The sequence below is a fragment of the Saprolegnia parasitica genome, assembly GCF_000151545.1.
Source record: "Saprolegnia parasitica CBS 223.65 unplaced genomic scaffold supercont2.7, whole genome shotgun sequence".
In the NCBI taxonomy this organism is placed as follows: domain Eukaryota; phylum Oomycota; class Saprolegniomycetes; order Saprolegniales; family Saprolegniaceae; genus Saprolegnia; species Saprolegnia parasitica.
The window spans coordinates 879,596-897,484 of record NW_012156401.1 but is presented as its reverse complement, the minus strand read 5'-3'; the positions used below and the strand labels follow the sequence as shown (position 1 = coordinate 897,484).

Here is a 17,889-nt window from a genome sequence, read left to right as displayed (position 1 = left end):
ACAGTACTATGCACCTGGTCGGCTTATATAATAGATGCACCAATGGAATCGAGAGAACTTGAAACGCGCGCACATAGACTAGTGCAACATTCGGTGTCATGAGTCTGTGTGTAACCGGATTTTTGCTTCGGCCACATCAATCATCTCAAGTGATCGTCGATCCTACGTTATGCTGTTGGAGTTGGTACAGCTGATCTAGCCACCATGCGGGGCCCAGAAAGACATTCATGTACAACCGCACTAGGGCCTTCATCGTCAGATCTTACGTGTTGTTTGGTTGATGCCTGTATCCATCTCTCAATAATACACCACTCGAGCAACCGACTGGTTTGAATCTCTGCGGCATCTGCCGAATATAACATCCCTGAAGCGGCACGCGTTTCACATGAAACGACCATCTCATGGCGGCTATTTCCATCGGTCACTGGCCAACGCGAAAGTACAACAACGCCCGAGGCGAGATGGGGGGCGGCTCTTCGACGCAGCAGCGCCAGATGCTGCAGCTTCAGGAAGCGCTGCAGGCTAAGGAAGCCGAGGTCGCCAAGCTGCGCGAGCTCACAAAGGAACTTGACGCCGCCAAGGCTGCCAAAGAAAGTGAAGTCGGCCGCGCAGTGCGAGTCTCCAACGCCGTGTCCATTGATGTAACGCGGTCCCAGAAGAGCCACAAGTCGTTTGCAATTGTCTCGTTGCCCAAGCCCGCGGACGCGTCACCCATGAAGCGACGCGTCGAAGTGAGTGCCGAGATCATCATGACCAAGAAAGTCGCGGGCTTTGAGAAAACGGTGTTTCCCAAGTCGGACGCGTCGCGCGAGCTGATACTCAAGGTACTACGTGCTCGCGTACTTGTGATGCTAGTATATCTCTAGGTCATCCAGCAAAATATCTTATTCAACGGGCTATCGCTCGGGGAACAAAACGACTGCGTCGACGCCTTCATGTGCGTCGAGAAGCCGCCCGGCGTCGAGGTGCGTTGCTAACGATGTGTACCAAGTTGTGAGACCGTGCTGGATGCAGGTCATCACTCAGGGCGACCAAGGCGACCACTTTTACGTCGTCCAGTCGGGTACGGCAACGAGTGAAACCAGCTTACTGACTGCGTTTCTATAGGCACACTTGACATTCTTGTGTCGCTCAAAGGCAACGCGCCCATCAAGTTTGGTCAAATGGCGCCAGGCATGGGCTTTGGCGAGTTGGCGCTTCTTTGCAATACACCGCGCGCCGCGACAATCAAGTCGACGACGCCTGTTGTGCTCTGGGCGCTGGACCGCCTCGTCTTCCGCAACATCTGCACGTACCACGAGAGCATTCGGCACGAGAAGGCGTTCCAATTTCTGCGCCAAGTGTCGGTCTTTGACAAACTCTCGTCGGCCGAGCTCACTCGCGTGGCGGCGGCGATGCAGTGGGAGGAGTACTCGCCCGACACGGTGCTTTTGCGCGAAGGCGAAGTCGGGGACTACTTTTACCTCATCACATCCGGCGAAGTGTGCGTGAGCAAGCGCAACGCCGAGATGCAGGACGACGAGGTGCTGCGGTACCTCACCGTCGGAGAGCATTTTGGCGAGATGGCGCTCTTCAAGGACGAGACGCGGTCCGCAACGTGCACGAGCACCTCGGCCGTGCAGCTACTAACGCTCGCACGGGAGCACTTTTGCGCGCTCCTCGGGTCTCTCCAGGTCGAACATTCCTCAGAAAGTGGCCAAGCTTATAATGGTGTAGGAGCTTATGGAGCGGTCGGAGCAACCACAGCCGCCACCGAAAAAGAACTCGCTTGCAGTCGAGAGTCGGTCGTCCATCAAGTACGCGGTCGACGTCGACCTTGCGGATCTCGAGATCATGCAGACGCTTGGCAGCGGCGCGTTCAGGCGCGTCAAGCTCGTGCAGCACCGCCCGTCGCACCAAACGTTTGCGCTCAAGTGCCTCGTCAAGTCGCATATCGTGGCCAACAACCTCAAGGAGCACGTCGTGAACGAGAAGCGCGTCATGATGATGCTTGACCACCCGTTCATCCTCAAGCTCCACCACACGTACAAAGATGCCATGTACGTGTACTTTCTGCTCGAGCTCGCGCTCGGCGGCGAGCTCTTTACGTTCTTGCGCCGGCGCGAAAAGTTTGACGAGGCGAGTGCGCGCTTCTACATCGCGTCTGTCGTTCTTGCATTCGAGCACATGCACACCAAGTCGATTGCGTACCGCGATCTCAAGCCCGAGAACCTCATTCTCGACGCGCGCGGGTTTCTAAAAGTATCGACAGATCGTGTGAATGTGGCACCTAACCCAACGAATAGGTCGTGGACTTTGGTCTTGCTAAAGTCGTGAACGACCGAACGTGGACGCTCTGCGGGACACCAGACTACTTGGCCCCCGAGATCATTCTCAACCGTGGCCACGACAAGGCCGTCGACTACTGGGCGCTGGGGATTCTCATCTACGAACTCATTGCCGGCACCGTGCCGTTCTACGCCGACGACCCCATGCAAGTCTACTCGCTCGTGCTCACGGGCAATATCAAGTTCCCCGTCTCGTTCGGGTACGCATCGCAGTTTGTGAGATCCAATCTTATACTTCATCGGTAGCCGTACGAGCGTCGATTTGATCCAGAAACTTCTGACGCAAAACCCGGTTCGACGACTTGGTAACTTGAAGCACGGCGTCCACGACATTATGAACCACCGGTGGTTCTCGGGATACGACTGGGACGGTCTCCTAAAGCAACGACTTACGCCGCCGATCGTGCCGCAACTCAAGTCCAACGTTGACGCGTCGTACTTTGAACGAATAGGCGAAGAGAATTTTGAAGCCGAGCCCTGTAGTTGGGATCCCGACTTTTAGAGTAGAAGGCAGATGTGTGTAGACAGAATATAACCGAATCATAAGTTGCGTCGTACTCGTCGGTGTCGCCGACGCAGACGGACGTGCACAGTTGCCTGCACCAGCCACCAGCGCTCTCGGCCGTTGGCGGGCTCCATTGATCTGAGCAGCACGCATGTGGTGTTATACGAGTGTATGGTATCTGCCTTGGGTAGGTTGTTGCCAATTAGTGGGGCTACTGTGGTTCAGTCATTCTTGCAAGCGCAGTGTTAATGTATTCTGGAATCTGTTTACCAGTGCTGATACTTCGTAAATGCACGTATATTCGTTTGGGCAGTATTACTATCCTAGATTAGCGCCAGCGGATAGTTTGCGAAACTTTTGTAGGAGCTCGGCAACGCTTGCATCTGCAGGGACGTTCAACAGACTCTCAGTGCGCACTTTCGTTGGGTGGTGCTGTCGGTTGTCGAAACCTCGCTCCTAATGCGACTTTGTATCACATTTTCGGGGTGGATGCAAAAGTACTTACACGCTCAAGCAGCTTGGACGCAGCCGCATCCAGGCTGTCCGGAGTCGCTGCCAGGGACGGTGACAGCTCGGGCTTGGGTTTTGGCGGGTGGAGCAGTGAGCGCAAGGCGGTAGCCGGCATGCCGACGTTACTAGATGGAAGTCTTGGTGCTGCACTTCGCTCTGCAGAGACATTTAGCCGGAGCGATGCCGGGTCGAAATGGCGTGACGCAGACTACTTTAACGCTTTCGAGTGATCATTTCGCCATAGGCAGCAAGTAGCCCACCTGAGGACGGTGGCCAAAGGTCACAATGGGCTTCTTTGTCTGCGCGTCGAGGAGCCTACGTATCTGTTAGCTTTCTGCAGCGAAGCATGGTCCCAAACGTTGGCTTTGTGTCAGCGCTGCTGAGACGCACAGTGACCACGCCGCCGTACGCAGGAAAGAGTACTGTTTTAACTTGCGCGCTCCCTCGGTTCTAGACGCTGGGTTTACTCAGTACTTCAGGCATTGAGTAAAATACATCCGAGTGGTTGCGCGGGTGCGCTTTCGGAGGCGAAGGCGGCGGTGCATGCAGCTGCGGGTTCTATCCATCTCTCTATATAATCCAAATGAACGCGAAGTTGGCGAGTACCTTATTGAAGCGGGCGAGGCTGCTTGCGTCCGTCACCTGGCGCTCGGCGCAGAATGGGTTGTCATCATCCGCTCGAGGTATTCGCAGACGCTTCTTGGAGAGTGTTGACAGAGTCTGAGGTGCTCGACGCATTGCCCGGAGCTCCGTGAGCATGCGTTGCTCCCGCTCGATCTCGGCGTCCGTCAAAACCATCGTCTGCTCGTCTAAAATTAGTTGTAGCAATATGACGACGACCAAGCCATGCCCATTAGCAATGTCGCCGACCAAGCCCATGACACCGACCGCCAAGACGCCGGTACGTGACCCACACCCACGATGAGCTCTCTCCATTATCTGCCAATTCATCGCAGAAGGCTGTCGACCGCAGCGTGCGCACACGGAGCCAGTTCCACATCACGTTCCCATCGAAAGCGTTCCTGGACTTGGAGACGCCGGAGCCGGTAGACAACGAATTCGCATACGTTTGTGTGCAAGAAAGAATAGGTAGCGCGAACGGGATGGGCAAGCCCGAATGCAGTCCCGTACCGCCCGCTTGGGAAGCCTGATTTGCACATGAAGTTGTCGCCGAATTTACGCTCGCCGCATGTGCTGAATGAAAGCCAGCACATCCCGACAAAGAGCGCGGAGCTTCGAGCAGAGGCTTCGTATGACCTTTCTACACCTGGTCAATATCGTATCAGAGCGTCCCGTAGCACCCACTACAAGCTCGACTTTTCTAAAGAAAAAGGGGACTGCTACGCCTTGCCACAGTACTCACCGAGCCACATCAAGCATTTGCAGTGCCCACACCGCTCGACGCACGACCCATCTTTCGCAATGCTCACACAGGCGATTCACGAAGGATCTGCGCGTCGATGCTGCGTCAAGTACGGCGCGTCTGTCTTTAGTCATGTCATCGTGCCCAAGTTCGTCTGCTAACAACCAACGGAGCGTAAGATTGTTGCTGTAGAACGCCGAGCGACGTCGTCGAGCGCACAACGAGCGTCGACGAAGCGAAGCCGTACCTGCCATACACGACGCGGAAGCCTCAGGTGCCGCCGGTGCCACAGCTTCCGTCGCTCCTGGAGTTTCGGGCCAAAAACGAGTCAGAAGCACATACGCTTACCAAGACCCATGCTATGAGTGCGTCCCAAGCAATGCTCGAGAAACCTGGTATTTCCAAGGACAGCGGCACATGCTTGAATCTCACAAACGACCCCCCTCCGCGGTCCACATATGTGGCTGACCTCGCGCAGTCGTTGGAGAACATGGTTCCAACAACCCCGGGACTAGTTGCGAGCGCGAGCAGGTCAAGCTTAAACTCGTTCGTGGCATTGCACTTGCTGGGCCGAGATCCCAACAACTCGGGGGTAACCCGGTTCCCGCCCATAGAAGTAACGAGAACCCGTCGCCACATGGCATCGAGAGACTTCAGGACGTCGTGCGCGCCCGCGAGCGCACCAAGCAAGTGTTTCCCAGCAACTTCTCGTGCTTCTCCGTGCGCTTGCCAACGATCGTTGGCACAGCTTTTGCCTCAAGTTTGCGCACTTCAAGCTCCAGCGCGACCTGCCGGGGGATCTCTGTGCGATGCGTCAGCGTGCCGAAGCCGACCGCCAAGATCGCATCCACGTCGCCGTCGAGGCTTCGACATGGTTTACGGGCTTTCTCTCACTGGTGCTCAAGTACACACCTTCCAGCTCGTCGCCAGCTCCAGCGCTCCTTTTCCTCACCAATAGCATTCGAGATGTACTGTTCGCATACTGGATTCACAGACTTTTCAACATTGAGGTAGAGTGTGAACCAAGGCCACGAGTTCCAGCCCGCTCTTCTCCTGGGTCTTGTGCTTTGCCTCTACGAGAACGAGCTCGAAGCCGACGCGACGCAGGTACATTGCTGCACGTTTGATGATGACGCCAAGGGTATTGTTTGTGTTGCTTGTAGGCGGCGCTAAAGTTTCTGCGGTCGGCTGCGGGTATATCAATGGTTGACTGGGAACGCTTCTTTGAAAATGCGAGTTTGCCACCACCGATAGAAGTCGTCAATCAGCGCCAAGTACGTGAGTCATGAAATTGAAGCCTTGCTGACTCGTATTGGCACAGGCCGACTCGCAAGGCAAGGGCAAGCACATGCGCATGAAGCACTTGGTGAAGACCGCGGGCATGATGTCCCACCTTAAGGGCTCCGCCCCGAGTGACGAATAGATTGTGCCAGCTCGTAAAAAGCCAACATTGGTCGCGCAAACTGGGCAGTGTGCTTTGCAACGCACGGGCGAACATAAGTTATCGTGTTGGTAGTCGTGTATTATTACCGCGCACCCATCGCCTCGATTTCATCGTCGAGCATGCGCGCGACCAGGAGCATATATAGCTTCTCGGTTTTGGGATCAGCGTCCAAGAGCGCGTTTCGGGTGGCGTCCGAGTCGGCAGGCGTCGGTGGGTCGCAGCTCGGGCGGCGGCCAAACATGTCTTGAACGTCTGCGTGGAAGAAGGTACTCGATAGGGTCTCCCACGACTGTAAATTGAGGCTACCCTGCTTCGGGCTCCCAATCGGGCTCGTCACTCCGAGTGGCGCGTCGCTAAAGGGATCAAAAGACGCCCAAAATCCTGGCGGCGACAAGAGGGTGTGCGCCTCGTCCGGCGGCGCGCCGACGTCGATGGACAGATTGGGCTTGCCGTTGGCTTTACGCTGGAGGCTATTGCGCGGACTCGGCTTCGGCGAGCACGCCTGGCGCAACGCATCTTGGCACAAGAGCTCCAGGCGCGACGGAGCGTCGAGGTCTTCACGGCACATGAAGCGCACCAAGTCGTACAGAAGCACGCGGCGCCGAACACCCTTCTCGACGAGCATGCCTGCGATCTTCAAGTTCCTAGACAGTTTAAATTGTCTGAGGATATGCGTTCGATCGCAAAAATCACAGTACCGTCGGCAGGGCAGCCGTAGTGGGATCTGAGCACAGAGCCGCTGAATCTCTTGGTCGACATTGATGCCAAGAATGTACTGCCGGTCTTCTTCGCTCAGTGGCACCTACCGAATTTGTTTGTGCCGTGCCAAGCCAAAATTGTTGAAGCGTGTACCTTGAGCTGCGGCCAGTTGTACCAGCACCAGTCGCACCACGCAATCTACGAGCCGAGCAATCGTCCAGGTTTTGCAGTGCTAGAGCGCTTACCTCCATGTAGTCGGGAAGGCTGTAACCGTGGTCAATCGGAATCAACTCGTGCTCAATGTCGCCGTTGGCATTTCGGCGCTTCCGAACGAGGATATTGGCGTCATTTCGGTCCGTATTTACAATGCTACGACGACGTTAAATGTAGAAAAAAGAGGGACTAAGCACACGCACCGCATGTCGAGGAGCACGATTTTGTGCACTTGGTGCGCGGAGAACATGGACGGCGAGAGGTCCGAGACCACGTCGTCATGACGCACAAACTCCTGCGACAACAACTATCCGATCTTGGACCGTCCACGAAAAAGTACGCACCTGGAGTGACCCCATCTTGTACACGACTTCGGCTTCACCATACCGAAACGCTATCGAGGCGGTGAGTAAACCAGACATACGTGCTGGGGAAACGAACCTGGGTGTTTGATCTCAGTCAGAGTCGTCGCTGGAACCCCGGCAAAGTGGTCCTGTGCACGCCTGCACGTTAGAACATATGGGTGGGCCAAGTGGTGCACCTTGTCGAGAAAGTATGCCGCAACTTCTCGCTCACAGGCCTCGCCCGAGAGAACTCCTTTGCGAAAGCCCGACTCGCCAAGCGCTGCAACGAAACCACGCGGGTTCATGGGTGCAAACGGCTCTTCGTTTTGGGGCTTGAAGCAGCAGACCTTGCGCTGGGTCGGGTCTTTGAGGAAATAGGTGCCACCTGTGCCGTCCATGGCGAGTTCAGGCACGAGACCGAGCGCTAAGCCCTGCATCGCGAGGTGCGCAGCCTTCATAATCGTTTTCGGGAACACGTGGTTGCCGTACGGGTGGATTGTAAAACATTTTCTGCTTCTTGCGCGCGTTGGCCGAGACGACGAGATGGACGACGACCTTGTCCTGGTAAATACCGCACTGCACCAGGTTTCGCACGTTGTTGAGCTCCGTGCCCTTGTAGTAGAGCTGCTGTGCAGAGGTTGGGATGTTGAGCATGGCCTGGAGCTGATCTTTCATGTCCTTGACGCACGCCCAAGGTTTGAGCACAAGCTTGATCTAGCACAGCATGTATGTACAGGGTGACGCCATGACGCTGCAGCCGCTTACCTTGCGATCGCGGGGATCGTTGATGCCTATCTGCACAAAGACGCTGACGCTGCCAAGGTCGTCGCTGTTGAAGCCACCAGGGTCCGAGTGCCTACGCGCAGAAGAGGTGAGCGACATGGGCTTCATGGGTGCGCAGTCGCACCAGTCGGCCACGGGGTGCGGCGACGCCTTTGCCTTGAGCTGCGCCACACGAAGGGACATGGAAGGCCGACGAAGAGGGTAGCCGGAAGGGTCAAAGTTTGCCGTCGGGTTGCTGGTTCGGCCGCTGCGGGGTCCTCCGTCGAATCGAAGAGTAATGGGCCCCATCGCCTTCTCTTCATGTTTCTATACGCAACGCCAAGATATCGCTGACGGGGGGTCCCCCTCCTGTGCCTTGCGTCTATTGGCCAATAATCTATGGGATGCTTCGAGAAGCCCAATCAGCACGGGCCATTCGAGGTACCATCACTCCGCGTCACCGCCGGAGTGGTGGTGAAAAGAACCCGCGCCACACGCTTTTTGCGGTGCCTCGTGGTGTGTGCTTGTGGTCGATTGCGACTCGAGACAGCTTGGCACTTTGCACTTGGACTCGAACAAGACAACGTGGACGCATGAACGCGCAGCAGCTCGAGCTACCCGTGACGGACGACGCTGACTACCGGTATATCCTCTCCAACTGGTCGAACGCCTACATGGACGATCTTGTACGCCACGCGAATGACGCAGACGTGGCCAAGTACTTGGCCAACCGGTTTCCGCACCCCTACACCAGCGATGACGCAATGAGCTTTCTCGCGTATGCCTCCAGCACGACAACGGAGCGCCTGTTTGCGATTGTTCGCCAGCACAAGGTGACAGGCGCGCGTGAAGCCATTGGCGGCATTGGCATGAACGTCAAAAGCGACGTTCAAGCGCACTCGGGTGAGGTCGGGTACTGGCTCGGAAAAAGCTTTTGGGGTTGCGGCCTCATGACGCACGTCGTCGCGACGTTCTTGGACGGGTTTGTGGAGCCGTACCGTGGAACGCACGCCCCCGTGCCACTCTCGCGCCTCTTTGCGGTCGTCTACGCACCCAACACGGGCTCGGTTCGCGTCCTCGAGAAGAACGGGTTTGAGGTCGAGGGTCGCTTGCGCCGGTACGCATACAAAATAACGAATACCTCGACGCGTTCCTTCTCGGGCGCGTCTACGAGTCGTAGACTGCAATTGAAAGACATGAGTGATGACGCGCACGCTAAGTCTATTGCTTATATAGTTGTGACGCGCTACGCTTAGATGAGCTTGCCGAGCTTGGCCTTACGCTGGACGGACGTGACGGCGTGGAAGACACCCGCGTCGACGAGGCCGAGGACTGTGTAGACGCCGCCAACAATCGCGCAGAGGGACGTGAGGAAGCGGAAGAATGGCATGCTTTGAGTGTAGAGCTCAATCACGAGCGGCGATGAGTCGTACGTGAAGAGAGCCGCAGGCACTTGGTTGGTCGCGTTGTACTGGTTGCTGCTGGCAGAGAACTCGTACATGCGCTCTGGAATCTGGTGCAAGAACGAGATTGTGTCCATATGGTCGACGCCAACAATCTAGTGCGAGCTATGAGACCAGATCACGTCAGCGATTGGGAACCTTGATGTAGTGCTCGATGGTAATGTTGCTGTCAAGCGCGCGGTAGTGCTTCGCGTCCATCGGGTAATGCGTCGAGAGCACAGCGCGCGGGTTGTTCATGCGCTGCTCCGTCGACTTCCACTGCCCAAACGAGAAATGGTTGATCTATCATCAGGCATGCACGCGTGAGCAGACAACATCCATGTATTTGTCGGTACCGTGTGTGTGACGTTGATGTCGCGCATATCAAACGACTGGTCACCAGAGTACGGGTAGAAGACGAGCTTGCCGGGCACTCGCTGGACTGCAATCGAGCCCGAAAGCTCGCAGCCTTCGTGGTCATGGTCATGGTCCTCGTTTTGCGGTGCCGCCAAGCGCAGGAGGTCACCAAACTCAGGGATCACCTCTTCAGCAAAGTCGCCATCCGGGTTCAAGCGGCGGTAAAAGAGGTCCAAAAACAGAAGCAGCGATTCGGCATTCCGAGGGCCGTTGTAAATGTACCGCGTGAACGTGTGGCCGTACATGTATATCATCATGGACGGAAAGGCGTGGATACGAGCGCGGCGGCAGAGGCTAACGGCGTTGTCTTGGGTGCAGTCGACACGCGCCATCGTAACGCGCTCGCTGTATTCGGGGTGGTCCTGCAGTTGAAGCGCTGTTTGTTCCCAAATCGGCAGCAGCGCCTGCGAGAACGGGCACCATGGGGCGTAGTAGTTGACGAGCACGAGTTCGTACTTGCTACAACAATAAAGCAATCACGATGAGTTCCGTTCCGGCAAGGAAGCGACGTACGCCATGAATTCGTCGAACGTGGCGTCGTTGAGGCTCGGCGTGATGGTCTCGCCGTCATGGAGCTCGTGAGTCACAGCGCCCCAGCGCTGAACGGAGTTAGGGTCGGCCATGAGAACTTCTTCGCCGCGCACAGTGCTGCCGCCTTCGTCAGTAAGTTCGAAGCGGCGGATGTGACGCGTGATGTTGGCGAAGCGCTGTCCCATGTGGTCCGACACGTCCACGGAGACGTGATGACACGGGATCGACGTCAGTGAGATGTTGAAGTTGATGCGCAAGAGATCTTCCTGGTGCGAATCCATGACCACCCGCGAAACGGTGCGTGACGACGACGCGAGGTAAGCCGCATACTCGGCGACGATGAGGTACAACATGACGACGACGGTCGTGATCGTGAAGAAGGCGCTCGTGCCCGACGACGTCTGGAGGTCTTCGGGAATCTTCCTACACATGTCCAGCGTCAACCTTGTACGCCATGGGGCCATCGGCACCGGAAGAAGTCGAAGCGGGGAGCCATCGTGGAACCGGCGGTGTGGAATTGACTCTGCGAGCTGACCTGCGTTTTAATGCCACGTCTCTTTTAAATTATTCGGTATAATCAGCATATTTGTATGTTGATTTGATCTTTATTTTGAATGAGGGCATGTTACATCGCGCGACCGAAATGGGCCAATCCAATCGCGCCAAATTGCACCAATCGCAAGCGACCATGCAATAAGATTTCGGCAAGGACATCATTGCTGCTAGGATCGGCACCCGCGGCAACAGCGTGTCATTGTCAGTATGCAGAAGCGTATCTTTAAGGGAATATACTCTTGGTAAAAGGAAAGCGCATCGCCGCCCTCACGCGGTCGACACACACGTCTAGCCGTCATCTACTGCAAGAATGGATGATGTGTACGAACCACACTTGCAATGCACTTATTTTATGGCCATTATGCAGAATCTACGTTACCGGTAAATCATGCTCAAGCAAATCTGTTGCCACCTCTGGTATTTGTATGGAAGGATCCACCGTCGTAGGCAAGGTGCTAGCTTTCGCGCTGCCAGGCATTATCGCCGACGTGGCAAGCTATCGTGTGCGGCGCAATTCTCGAGTCAGACGAAAGGCCGCGTCTGATTCGCGCTTGAAATGCCGTGCGTGGATTGGCTCGTTCGAGCAGAATTCGGCAAAGGCCTAATTAGGACTCATGTTCCACGTGGTGCATCGGGAGTCCATTGGGGAAAACTAAGACGTCGGTGAGGCAGCAGCAGTGCGTAACCCCGCCAGCTAAACTTAGCACCACTCCTGATCGCGCCTGATGAAGCTGTACCTGCTCCTCGCAACGGCCGCTGGCGCCGTGAGTGCGACGCCCGCCCATACTTTCGACCCCGCGACAAGCACCGAGTGGCGCCCAAGCGTCGGTCAAGCGCCGGGCCTCAAGGTGCCCATCGCGGACCAGCAGCGACTGCTGCAATCGGCCATCAATCAGTTTTACGGCAACGGCTCGACCCCATCGAATGGAAGTCTGTCTGATGTCGAGGTCGCGTCCAAGACGGGGCTTGCCCGGGCGCAGTTCCTCATGGGCATTGCGCACTCCACGGGTCTCTGGGGTGTCGACCGCCATGACGCAAAGGCAGCGGTTGAGCTCTACTTTGCTGCGACCGGCGGCGACATCGCCGCCTCCATGGCGATGGGCTACAAGCACATGGTCGGTGCTGGTGTGCCGAAGAACTGCGAGACGGCGCTGCGATACTACGAAGTCGCGGCAAACCGTGCTGTTGAACTGCGCGAGCACGAAGACTCGCTGAGTCCTGTTCTTCACGACCAGCGCCACAAGCGCCTAAAGACCGTGGCAGAAAGCAATCAGAAGCGCAGCGCTCCAGGAGACGAAGACGTACGCAGCATGATTGTTCATCGGATCTCGTTTCTCACATCTTTTTAGGTCGTTGAGTATTACCGGTTCTCGTCTGAGAAAGGTGACGCTGAAGCGACACTCAATCTTGCTTTGCTCTACTACTATGGCGCGCGGGGTGTGGCGCAAGACGTGCGCAAGGCGGCAGTCTACTTTCACCGGGCCCACGAATTTGTTCGCTGCTTTTCGCTTGTCGTCCACATCTCAGCTGCCAATATTGAACCATAGGGTGCGACGTCGTCGGCAGCCAATCTTGGCCACATGTACGCCAACGGGATTGGCGTCGCCGTCGACATGAAACGGGCCTTTGATTACTTTCAAGAATCGTCCCACGAAGGCAATGCGGCGGCCCAGAATGGACTTGCGACCATGTATCTTCGGGGGCAAGGCGTTGTTCAAAACAAGAGGTACCTCGCCGTCCGCTGTTCGTGTGGTATACACATCGCTCTATAGCAAGGCTATCATGCTCTTCCGGACGGCGGCCAAGCAAGGCAACGCGGATGCCTTCTACAACCTCGGCGTGCTCAGTCTTCAGGGCGAGCTCCAAGCCGACGGGTCACCAGAGTATGAGACTGCGTTTGGGTACTTCCACGTCGCGGCACAGCATGGCCACACGCTTGGCATGCACAAAGTGGCACACGTATGCAGACTCGGCACGGCTGAAACCTCTGGGTTCATGGTTCTGGGGTAGATGACGACGCATGGCATTGGCACGACGCGATCGTGCAAGTCCGCTCTCGACTATATGAAGCTCGTGGCCGAGCGCGGTGCGTGGGACCACGAGCTCCGCAGCGCGTACCGTGCGTACGTGGCGGTACGCTGAGTCATCCTGATGCTTCTCACCCGTCTTATGAATCTGCACAGGGCGACTACACCCAGGCATTCCGCAAATACGTTGTCATGGCCGAGCAAGGCTACGAGGTCGCGCAGCACAACGCAGCATACCTTCTGGAACACCAGCTCGGCATGTCACCCGCTGTGGCGTTGGGTGACCAGACGATCCGCATGTACAAGGCGGCGGCGGGCCAGGTATTTTGCGATAAAAACCTTCTAAGCTTGGCAAGGATGCCGCTAACGCTCGGAGTAGGGAAACGTCGACGCGAACTTGAAGCTCGGAGACTTTTACTACTATGGATACGGCACAACGGCGCCAAACTTTGTGCGCGCAATGGCTCACTACGCGATGGCCGCGAACCGAAACGCGCAAGCGAGCTTTAACCTCGGGTACATGTACGAGCACGGAATTGGGTCGAGCCAGGACTTTTGCTCGCAAAGCGCTACTACGACCTCGCCAAAGAGATCCACAGCGACGCGTATGTGCCGGTCACGCTTGCGCTCTACAAGATGTCGTGGCACGAGGCGCTTCTGCCCTACGGAGACGTACGGTGTTGTACCGGCATGCGCTCGCCTCTCACAAGTTTTTGTAGATGGAGCACGACGAGCTCGTCGAGACGTTGGCGACGCAGCTCACGGAAATGCTGGCTGTGGACTGGAGTGCAATGGGTGCGACCGTGCTCGAGTCGATCGTGTCCGTACTGAGGTTTCTCTCCGGCCTGGATATGGTGCTCTTGCTCTTGCACGCAGATGTCGTGCCGGCGACGGACACGATCGTCATCCTCGCGCTTCTCGCCGCTCTTGGCGTCGTTTGGACGATTCGCCACCGGCGGCGGCTGGCGCGTTTGGCCGCCAACGCGTAAAGCGCCCCAACGACGTACTAGCGATTATGACTAACTTCACGTGCGTGTTCACCATTAACTTCTACTTGTGCTGCACAGAGATCGAGAAGAACACGGTGCAGGAAGGGTAGTATTAAATAAGGCAAAGGATGATGGTCTACGCAGCAAGCTCCTTTTGACGCTCGAGCAGAAAGTGACGCAGAAAGTCAACGCTCGCCTTGGACGCAGCGACAGCAACCATTGGGTTGGGCGTGTCGACACGAATGAGGTTGGGTGCGAGAATAATCGAGAGCTGCTCAATGCCCATGTGGTTACTCGACTCGGCGCTCGCGACGTGGAGAAGAAGGTCTGCGAGCCAGAGCAGGATGGCATGCTCGGCCGGATCCAGGTCGGGTAGCGCGGTGCCTTCACTGTGCACGAACTTGTCCATGGCGGCCATAGACACGCGGTGCAAGAGCGGTGTGGGGAGCTCACGGAACCAAACCTTTATGAGGTCAGCAACAATGCGCACGTCGTCGACGTCAGCGCCACAGAATGTACCACTGTTGATCGAGGCAATCGCGCGGTCCCGGGCGGCCTTTCCTGGGCTTTCGCGAAAGATGTAGGGCATGACGTGTCCCTGATGGAGCGCAAACTGGTGCTGTAGCATGACGAGCACAGCAGGGATTCGTTCCGTGTAGGGCCACAGCTCTGTCCGAGGCATGTGCGTGATTGGCAGGTTGAAGTGCTGGTTCATGTTCCAGGCGTCGAGGCTGCGGCCGGCGTCGCCTTTGACCTCGTAGCGTGCGGCCTGGTAGTTGTAATAGATGTGCAGGTCGTGCGAGGTTTCATACGGCGCGCCGATGCAGAACGTCGACGCGGGTGGTTCGGGCGCAAAGCAGGCTTCGAAGAGGACCATGGATGGCAGGCAGCTCACTGACGTCGATGGGGTTGGCAACTGACGCCAGGTGGGTTTTGTAGATATTTTTATTCGCCTCAGTATTTTATTTTCGAAGCCCGAAAATAGAACGCGGAAACGACTGCGGCGCAATTGCGTCGAAATATTTTACGGTATTCTACCGTCGTTCCCATCTTGTATGAAAGATCGTGGGCAGTCCGATCAACTTGTCGCTCGTTGCGCGCATGAGCTGGGCATGGGTATATCGATACTTGTATCGTAAGACCGCGATGCGCTATTTCGTATGAACAGGTCGACGAGTACATGTAGTGGCATATCCAGATAAATGATCCTGCAATGTGTCGGTACTAGTATACCGGTATAGAGCTCTCTCTTCTATTGAAGAATCAGGAGGCGTCAGATTGATGAATGTGTTTCCGGTCGCTGCCTTGCCAAGGTTATTATCAACCACGGCAAGAAGCATGGGGAACGAAATGCGATGTGTCACAGACCAAGTGTAGTGCGTTCTGCAGCGTTTGCTGACGTGATGCGTCGAGGAACTCACACGCTCGACTGGTCGCGCTTTTGCTTTGATATTTGGTGTGCAGTACCAATAATGAAAAGCTCAGGCTAACGGTGTCTGTTGCAGAAGTCGTATGCATGCAGCTCGTTGTGAACGAACGTTGAAACGTGGGACGAGCTACTTCGCAACTGAAGTGTGTACCACAATGCACCTGCTCTGCTTCAGAAATGCTGCCGCCACATATATCGCCCACAACCCCAACAGGCAGCTCATCGTTCTTTTAACATCAAGAAAAGTGCCTTCGAATGTAAATGCGGTGTCAAAGTTTGGCGCTGTATGAAGCGCTCGGGGTCGTCACCTCGACACTCATCCCGACAACGTTTTCAGGCGACGCTTCATTGCGAGTTATAGGGTGACGTATTTTTGCGCATCTCTCAGGCGGACCCGAGGTACCATTGCACGACGTTGGTCCACGTCACAAAGAAGAAGATGAAGAGGCCGATACCGATCGTGCCGTAGTCAAGCGCCTTGTTAGCCCAGTGTCGCTCGGGTGCCAGTTTGAGATAGAACCATGGGGGGTAGATGAATCCGAGGGGCACTACACGGCAAAAATGAGTCGCGAATCATTGGCCAGGTTGCCGTCCTACCGCAGCAAAAGGCGCCCACAAGCGACACGAAAAGGTCCAAATGCGCTTGACCAGCGTACGCGATGGCGACCGTGGAGAGAACCACGAGCGTCCGCACAACATTTTTTGCGCCTTGAGCCCCGACGACCGACGCTGGAAGCCAAGAACGTCTTCAACGATCTGGAGTGCTGGAAAGAGGAAGAGCGGATACGCGAGCGTCTGCGCAAAGGCGTAACCAGCCTGGACGGCCATTGTTTGCGGTGTCCGCGGCAAACTCGAGAGGATCATGGGCTGGACAGCGTTGCCAATCGCCGCGTAGTTGACGCTCGCAAATAGCGAAAAGAAGACGACGCAGCCCGCGATTGTCTTGGCAAGGAGCGACGGGAACTGAGGCTGTAGGTTTGGCGCGAGAGCGGCCTGGGTTGGAATGATAAGTCCGATGCCCTCAAACACAAACACGGCGGTGCCGAGAAAGATCGAGTAGTCGCTCGTGTTGAAGCCTTCGAGCGGCTCGGCAATGCCATTGGCCGCGAGCATGCGACCATTCGTGTACATAATGTACACAATAGCGTACAAGACAAAAACATCCGCGACGAGGTTGCTCAACGTAAAGTACCTGCAAGTTGCCACGTCATACAAAAGGGTGACAATGAAGCAGACACACGTACCGCATATAGCGAATCCACGATAGAGGTATGTAGACGAGCGTCTGCAGCAAAATGAGGCTCGTGAGCGATATGGGCGTCTCAAAGTACACGGAGACATCGCGGAGGTTCTGCGCGACAAAGATGATGTACGAGCAGCAAAACCCAAACTGCATGAGCACGAGCGACGTCTGCACGAGGCGGTGGCCGACAGGACCCAGTACGACGCTACCGATGTGGCTGTACGACCCGCCGATACGCGCGCGGCACGCAAGCAGTCGCAGCATTGCAAACACTGTGACGATCGCAATGGCCGTGAGCAGGATTGGTGCGAAGATGACGCCGCCGCGCTGAAAACCCTGTGGCAAGAAGAGGATTCCCGTGCCGACAAAGGACTTGAGGAGCGAGAGGAACGCGTGCGTCAGTGTGGTTTCTTTTGTCTCTATCTTCGGCGCGAGTGGCGTAAGCTCGTCGGTAAAGTACGATGCCTGGAGCAAGTGCTCGACGCGCGCAGCTACGTCCATCTCCTCAAAGGACGCATCGTCGAGGGAGAGCACAGCCGATATAAAAGGGTCGTAGATCGTTGCAAGCGTCTGCGCAATCGTCGCACGCACAGGTGCTGATACCTTGGGCGTCGAGCCCGAGTAGTGGTAGAGGCGGCGAAAGTCCGTAGCGTCGGCAAAGTCGACGGGCGGAACTGGCGCTAGCGAGGCCGCGAGACGCCCCGGGTCCTAACGAAGTTAACGGATCTGGCGAGCCTTACACGTTGCCTACCGAGTTTGTACGGCGCAAAGCGTCCTTCTCCATGTCGATGAGATCGTCCAGTTGAGTCATTCCACGAAAATGAAAAGTGCGATACTTGATTCGATCGTCAGGCCGAATGGCCATGTCGATCGATCTTGGTCTGAACCAGTGTCGCAGAACTCTGCATGTACCATGTACGGAGACCATGTACTGCGAGAACATAATGGATGCCCACAACTGAAGACGCTCCAGCGCGTTTGCCCGTACATTGGGAAATGCAGCAATGCATGTACTAGTACCGGTACCCTTGCAGGCATCGATTGTTTTCCTTTTCTCATAAGGTGCTTGGTCATTCGGAGCGGTACTTC

General features: G+C 56.2%; 9 protein-coding genes across 9 annotated transcripts; 4 read left to right on the top strand and 5 right to left on the bottom strand.

Annotated features, from left to right (window-relative positions):
• Positions 1-404: 404 nt before the first annotated feature.
• Positions 405-2,928, top strand: SPRG_03068 (AGC/PKG protein kinase). The gene is made up of 7 exons (XM_012341649.1): positions 405-824; positions 867-965; positions 1,015-1,063; positions 1,108-1,673; positions 1,717-2,241; positions 2,286-2,527; positions 2,574-2,928. The coding sequence occupies exons 1-7, from the start codon at positions 462-464 to the stop codon at positions 2,827-2,829; spliced, it is 2,100 nt and encodes a 699-aa protein (XP_012197039.1). The 5' UTR covers positions 405-461; the 3' UTR covers positions 2,830-2,928.
• Positions 2,929-3,150: 222 nt separating this feature from the next.
• On the bottom strand, positions 3,151-4,140 carry SPRG_19463 (hypothetical protein; the record flags this gene model as incomplete). The annotated part of the gene is made up of 6 exons (XM_012341676.1): positions 3,151-3,288; positions 3,338-3,550; positions 3,603-3,657; positions 3,701-3,792; positions 3,838-3,900; positions 3,949-4,140. The coding sequence occupies 6 exons, from the start codon at positions 4,138-4,140 to the stop codon at positions 3,151-3,153; spliced, it is 753 nt and encodes a 250-aa protein (XP_012197066.1).
• A 31-nt stretch (positions 4,141-4,171) lies between these two features.
• SPRG_03067 (hypothetical protein) lies at positions 4,172-6,128 on the top strand (the record flags this gene model as incomplete). The annotated part of the gene is made up of 9 exons (XM_012341648.1): positions 4,172-4,243; positions 4,299-4,388; positions 4,777-4,853; positions 4,898-5,198; positions 5,330-5,397; positions 5,454-5,673; positions 5,720-5,812; positions 5,869-5,979; positions 6,027-6,128. The coding sequence occupies 9 exons, from the start codon at positions 4,172-4,174 to the stop codon at positions 6,126-6,128; spliced, it is 1,134 nt and encodes a 377-aa protein (XP_012197038.1).
• Positions 6,129-6,231: 103 nt separating this feature from the next.
• SPRG_03066 (hypothetical protein) lies at positions 6,232-8,450 on the bottom strand (the record flags this gene model as incomplete). The annotated part of the gene is made up of 11 exons (XM_012341647.1): positions 8,313-8,450; positions 8,171-8,261; positions 7,895-8,119; positions 7,603-7,857; positions 7,503-7,554; positions 7,406-7,455; positions 7,265-7,356; positions 7,094-7,217; positions 7,002-7,046; positions 6,848-6,951; positions 6,232-6,793 (listed from the first exon to the last, which is right to left on the bottom strand). Exons 1-11 carry the CDS (start codon positions 8,369-8,371, stop codon positions 6,232-6,234), a joined length of 1,659 nt encoding a protein of 552 aa, XP_012197037.1. The 5' UTR covers positions 8,372-8,450.
• A 310-nt stretch (positions 8,451-8,760) lies between these two features.
• Positions 8,761-9,371, top strand: SPRG_03065 (hypothetical protein; the record flags this gene model as incomplete). The annotated part of the gene is made up of 2 exons (XM_012341646.1): positions 8,761-9,284; positions 9,362-9,371. 2 exons carry the CDS (start codon positions 8,761-8,763, stop codon positions 9,369-9,371), a joined length of 534 nt encoding a protein of 177 aa, XP_012197036.1.
• Positions 9,372-9,376: 5 nt separating this feature from the next.
• On the bottom strand, positions 9,377-11,081 carry SPRG_03064 (hypothetical protein). The gene is made up of 5 exons (XM_012341645.1): positions 11,028-11,081; positions 10,540-10,980; positions 9,966-10,485; positions 9,769-9,912; positions 9,377-9,725 (listed from the first exon to the last, which is right to left on the bottom strand). The coding sequence occupies exons 1-5, from the start codon at positions 11,051-11,053 to the stop codon at positions 9,420-9,422; spliced, it is 1,437 nt and encodes a 478-aa protein (XP_012197035.1). The 5' UTR covers positions 11,054-11,081; the 3' UTR covers positions 9,377-9,419.
• Positions 11,082-11,729: 648 nt separating this feature from the next.
• SPRG_03063 (hypothetical protein) lies at positions 11,730-14,181 on the top strand. The gene is made up of 8 exons (XM_012341644.1): positions 11,730-12,413; positions 12,462-12,605; positions 12,660-12,838; positions 12,885-13,071; positions 13,123-13,245; positions 13,296-13,460; positions 13,519-13,811; positions 13,859-14,181. Exons 1-8 carry the CDS (start codon positions 11,838-11,840, stop codon positions 13,968-13,970), a joined length of 1,779 nt encoding a protein of 592 aa, XP_012197034.1. The 5' UTR covers positions 11,730-11,837; the 3' UTR covers positions 13,971-14,181.
• Positions 14,182-14,216: 35 nt separating this feature from the next.
• SPRG_03062 (hypothetical protein) lies at positions 14,217-15,054 on the bottom strand. The gene has a single exon (XM_012341643.1). The coding sequence runs from the start codon at positions 15,003-15,005 to the stop codon at positions 14,265-14,267; it is 741 nt and encodes a 246-aa protein (XP_012197033.1). The 5' UTR covers positions 15,006-15,054; the 3' UTR covers positions 14,217-14,264.
• An 887-nt stretch (positions 15,055-15,941) lies between these two features.
• SPRG_03061 (hypothetical protein) lies at positions 15,942-17,584 on the bottom strand (the record flags this gene model as incomplete). The annotated part of the gene is made up of 4 exons (XM_012341642.1): positions 15,942-16,052; positions 16,155-16,749; positions 16,802-17,508; positions 17,552-17,584. The coding sequence occupies 4 exons, from the start codon at positions 17,582-17,584 to the stop codon at positions 15,942-15,944; spliced, it is 1,446 nt and encodes a 481-aa protein (XP_012197032.1).
• Positions 17,585-17,889: the final 305 nt, after the last annotated feature.